Source organism: Castanea sativa, chromosome 1, assembly GCF_040712315.1.
Source record: "Castanea sativa cultivar Marrone di Chiusa Pesio chromosome 1, ASM4071231v1".
In the NCBI taxonomy this organism is placed as follows: Eukaryota; Viridiplantae; Streptophyta; class Magnoliopsida; order Fagales; family Fagaceae; genus Castanea; species Castanea sativa.
The window spans coordinates 60,677,836-60,682,993 of NC_134013.1; the positions used below are offsets into that span (position 1 = coordinate 60,677,836).

The 5,158-nt window shown below is 36.2% G+C and overlaps 1 protein-coding gene across 1 annotated transcript; it reads right to left on the bottom strand.

Annotated features, from left to right (window-relative positions):
* LOC142628159 (DEAD-box ATP-dependent RNA helicase 41) lies at positions 1–3,616 on the bottom strand. The gene is made up of 3 exons (XM_075802184.1): positions 3,483–3,616; positions 2,975–3,110; positions 1–2,475 (listed from the first exon to the last, which is right to left on the bottom strand). The coding sequence occupies exons 2-3, from the start codon at positions 3,042–3,044 to the stop codon at positions 932–934; spliced, it is 1,614 nt and encodes a 537-aa protein (XP_075658299.1). The 5' UTR covers positions 3,045–3,110; positions 3,483–3,616; the 3' UTR covers positions 1–931.
* Between the last annotated feature and the right edge of the window lie 1,542 nt (positions 3,617–5,158).

Sequence of the window (5,158 nt, forward strand, 5' to 3'; positions counted from 1 at the left end):
GAGAGAAAATGGGTTCATTTAAAACTACACAAGTAAATAGATTAGTTAGTGGATTCACATAGATAGATTGGAAACAACCAATCCGCTGGAAGGTCTTATGTCTGTGAAACATAAAACAATGAAGCCAGCTGACAAGCTAAAAAATTCCTGTTGTTAATGTTCTATTAGAGATCTTACAATCATCTGAAGTGGCTCATTGTTTGGCATACAAAGCTCTAGAAGGTCAATGGGAAATTTACGTACTAATGCCTATAAATATTAACTTACAAGCCCAAACAAAAAGCCTTGACATAGGTTCTACGTGCTCTAGACAACTCACCATGAAATTTGTCTATTAATGCTTTATCACATAACAAATCCATCAACCTGGTGTAGACAAATTTATTCAGCATACCTTACTTGCAATTGCAGAAAGGATACACCCCAATTTTGTATCAATGTCCAAATCCAACAGAATTGCTAACTGCACTGAGCAACTTGAAAAAAGCCCCCCCATTGTGCACTCTATTTGATTCACTATGCATTCGAAACAGTCCCAGAACAGCAAATTTACAAACGGAAGAATCTTTCTCATCAAAGTATTTTTTGGCTATACATTGAACTCTACACTGTGTGCCCACAACTGCCCAGCATAATTATTTTAACTCTGATTTTTCCAGACCACGGGATGTAGAAGTGAAATAAGTTTATCAACCCCAAACATGAAAGTTATCGATGTGTGTAGAAAGTGCTATCAGCATTATCTCTGGCCCCATGCAGATATCCAGTGAGTTCACTTGTTGTAATAATCATGACTAATGCAGCTACACAGGGAGTTCAGCAGAGCAAAACATCATTTTTCCTTCTTCTAGTAGCAAAATGTCCATTTGGGTCATGTAACATGTCCACGGTACCGAATTGAAGCAAAAAATTCTATAAAGCATTTGAGACTTCAGCGACCATACTTTCTCTTTTTCTGGCCCTTGCCAACAGAGAAAGAACCAACTGCATACCGTGAATTAACAAGCTCCCGAGGTACTGCTGCTCCAGAGGATTTTAAAATTTCAATCAGCTCTGGAAACATATTCTTGTTTTCCTCATTCAAAAACACAATTGCTGTACCCTCATCTCCCAATCTGGACGCCCTCCCAATCTGATGGATGTACTCTTTAATGGAATTGGGCATGTCAAACACTATTACCTGTCTCACACCCAAAAGATCAACACCCCGACCCAAAACTCCAGTGGCCACAACAACGGGAATCTCTCCCACCAAAAATGACCTCATGATTTCTCTCCTCTCCTTCATGGACTTCTCCCCATGGATTGATAAAGTTTTCATCCCAGTGGTGACTGTAATTGCATTAGATAGTAGATCTGCCCCAAGTCTTGAACCCACATACACCAAAACAGGGGGCATAAAATGCTGCTTACTCATTAAAATATCAAAAAGCTTTTGCTTTTTGTGCTTTGATTCAACCCAGATAGCCAGCTGCTTCACAGACTTACTTGGCCTATTAGGATTGCCAACAGAGACGACAACAATACCTTTTGCCATAGAGCTAGCCATCTTCTCTACCTCAGGTGAGATTGTTGCTGAATACATTAAGACCTGCGGTTGTGATAGAGCCCTAAAGATTTGCATTACCTGATCTCGGAAACCCCTTTGGAGCATCGAGTCGACCTCATCCAGAACAAAAAAGATTACAGCATCTAGTTCAATATCATGCTTGGTTAAAAGATCAATAAGCCTGCCTGGAGTTCCGACAATTAATTCCACTCCTCCCTCAATGCGATGTCGTTGTCCAGCCATGGGATCACCACCAACAACAAGTGCAGTTTTAAAAGGCAAACCCTTTGCAAGTAACTTAGCATGTTCCTCAACCTGTATACAGAGCTCTCTAGTTGGTGTTAGAATTATTGCCAATGGCTTTTTCTGGTTTGTGGAGCTCTCAAGGTGAACACTTGCACAACGAGAAACAATTGGAACTAGAAAGGAAGCAGTTTTCCCCGATCCTGTGTCAGCTGAAACAAGCAGGCTTTTGCCTGTCAAAGCAGCAGGGATTGCTTGCATCTGCACAGGTGTGGGCATTTCATATCCTGCAGCTTCTATATTTTGCAGAAGCTTCTTAGGAAGATTAGATGAAGAGAATGATATAATGGGTGCTGCAGTTAATTCACCCTTCACATGAATTTCAAGTTTCTTTCTGAGAAGTTCAGCCTGATCGATAGGTAAAGATAGAGATCCCGATTTATCATCAGAATCTCTAACATAAAAGCACTCATCAGTTGCAGGTAATTTTTTAGCAGGTGGGAGACGAACTGGCTTCTGTGAGTTGGCAACCCTGCATAGTAGAGTGTTTTTACATTCCAAGCTGCATATATCATCCTCTGTCTGGTCACATATATACTCACCATAGCGGCCACATATGACACATTTAGGCTCCCCTAGTACAGCTTCTCTCTGGTCCCAACACCTCTCTTTAATTTTATCTTCTGCATCATGAATTATAAACAAATTCATAACTCACAACTCACAAGTCTAAAGTGAGAATTCTTTCACGAGCTGCCTATAGACTTAAAAAACTCCATACATGCATTAACTAGTTCTTGCAGTATTTCTGTCGCTCTTAAAAAATAAAGAGTAATAGTTTTAAAGTTTAAAAGGCTCTAATCAAAATGGTATTAAGTAATAAGGATGCCAGAGTTGACATTCCACCTATAACTATTCAATTTGAAATCATATTAAAGAAATTTCTAAAGTCCTTATCATTAAAAATTTTACTTACTAAAAAGAAAAGAAAAAATCAAAACAAAACAAGACACGATTAACAGGTTACAACTAAATATATGGCAAAGTAAAAATGCAATTAGACTTGTAAATTGTGGCAATCAGCCAAGGAAATCATAGGAGTTAAAGCAAAATAAGATTTTCTAAATCTTGTTTATGATTTTAAATTTAATGATTAAGATTAACATAGTTCTATGATATTACCATTAGATTCTTCACCATCTGTTGATAATATTGGACTCTTGCATCGAGTATCACAGTTCCCATCTTCCATGGATTGTACTTAATGAAGACCCCAGTTAACAAAAAAAATTCAGGAACAGGCAGTCTCAGCCAAATCCTATAAAAATGCAACAACCCCACACAAACAAAAACAGTTATCAGCACAGCAAGACTTGCTTTGACGATTCAAAGCTAAGGTAGAGTTCGTCTACACTAAGATAAACTTATCCACATATGTCTAACAAATGACAAAACCATTTTGTCCTAAAACAAAAAATGAGAATTAACAATTATAAATAGCCAAAAGGGTGTTCAAAATGTTCAATAGATCATTCAGATTGTATAGAAATACATTAACTCAATCGAATAGTCCCTAAATTTACTCGAATCCATAGCATAGAATCAGAATAAGAAGTTTACTATACAAATTTGCGATTTAAATGATTGGAATTGTGGGAGGATGCTTTGAACAAATGAAAAAGAGGCATACCAATCTAGGAAAACGCTCTCTCTCTCTCGAATTGTCAGTGTCGCCGACGACGATGGTGAATTTGTGATACGCTTTCCAAACTTTTCACCTTCGGAAGACACTTCTTTTGCTTATGCCAAATGAATGAGTAGGCCTCACAATAGGGTCGAGTGGGACCGGATTTGGTTTGACCCAAAACAATCGAATTGGAAAATTAAGATTTGCTGTAATCGGTATCAGTTTGGAGAAAGTCGATTCCACTGTATTTTTACAACACTTTTTCCAAAAAATTCTAGTTATTAGGTTGGTACAGATATTTTTTATATATTTAAATTCACTGTTAAAATTACTTTTTTATCCACTAGTACAGCAAGTAACAATCTGCAACATAAGATTTGTTATAAAAATATTGTGGATATAACATTTTTATATACGAAGATAATTTTGAAAATTAATTATTGCCTTTTTTTTTTTTTTTTTTTTTTCCAAGAACATCCTAATTTAATTCACTTATTTTATTCTTAAAACTTGAGAAATGAGGTTAAAACTGCAAATTAACAAAAAAAAAAATCTACCGGTAAAAACTCCTCATAGATACTAGATAGTAGGTAAATACTAAATATAAAGCTCCTACCCAATGTTTATCATAAAAAATAAATTAAAATGAAAAAAAAATAAAACTAACTAACTATCTATCCCACATTCTTATAACATATATGTTAGGAAATTTAGACTCCGATTGATACAATTAACAAGTTTTAAACCTAAGTTGTTAATTAGATTTATTATGCATAAAATTTGTTAAAACAAACATCAATATTATGTCAAAACTAAGTGCAGCAGAAAAATAAATAAGACAAGATATGATGACCCAAGAAAACCAATGAAACCAACCAGTTTCACAATAAAAAAACTTGGGGAAGAAACCTTCCCGAAAAGCAATTCACTATAGTAAAGAGAAATTTCAGATCTAGTATAAAACATTTGTCCCTGGACTCTACAATCTCTGTAGATGAACTCACAGTAGAAACCTTCTGCCGCTTCAGAACCTTTGAATTCTTCAATATATGAACGCCACCATTTTGATGCACGGATCCTAGTACGTGACTAATTCTTTTGCACGAATCCCAGTACGTGAGTCACTCAACAACTTGAGAAAGAAGAATGTTGGCTGCAAAGTTCTTCATTTCATCAACAATGAAGATCAAAAAGCACTTGGTTACAAAACTCTAAGGCGCAAAGACGCAATAACTTCTTTTAGAGAGAATAAGGCTTCAGTCATCTTTTGCATATGTTTTCCTTGTATTCTCCTATGTGATGGCCTCTAAAATAAGCTTTATATATGTCTAGGGTTGTGAGAAAAGAAACCCTACACAAATACATAAACTTGGGCCGAAAATCAAATCTGGAAACCTGAATTCCCGCAACCTCAATAGATACCTCGATCGATCGAGAAGCTGTCGAGCTTCATTAAACCTCGATAGATAGAGGCGTCGAGCAGCTGTCTGCAGGTGTCCAGCTTTAGTAAACACATTTTCTTCACTTGTTTCTTGGTCCAATTTTCATGGCTTTAATACTAGACTTGAACAACATGTTCTTTGAAGTATTAAATACATCCTAGATCTATCCAAATACAAGTAAAGTGCGTTTTGTCAAAGGATTAGCCAACTACATAAAATATGTCCTTAACAATCTCC

What these genes read in the sequence shown, in the direction of transcription:
- LOC142628159 (XM_075802184.1), bottom strand. Translation starts at nt 3,044, where the DNA reads ATGGAAGATGGGAACTGTGATACTCGATGCAAGAGTCCAATATTATCA. An exon ending in AGATGGTGAAGAATCTAATG is followed by an intron (nt 2,476 to 2,974) that starts GTAATATCATAG and finishes TTCATGATGCAG; the next exon opens with AAGATAAAATTAAAGAGAGG.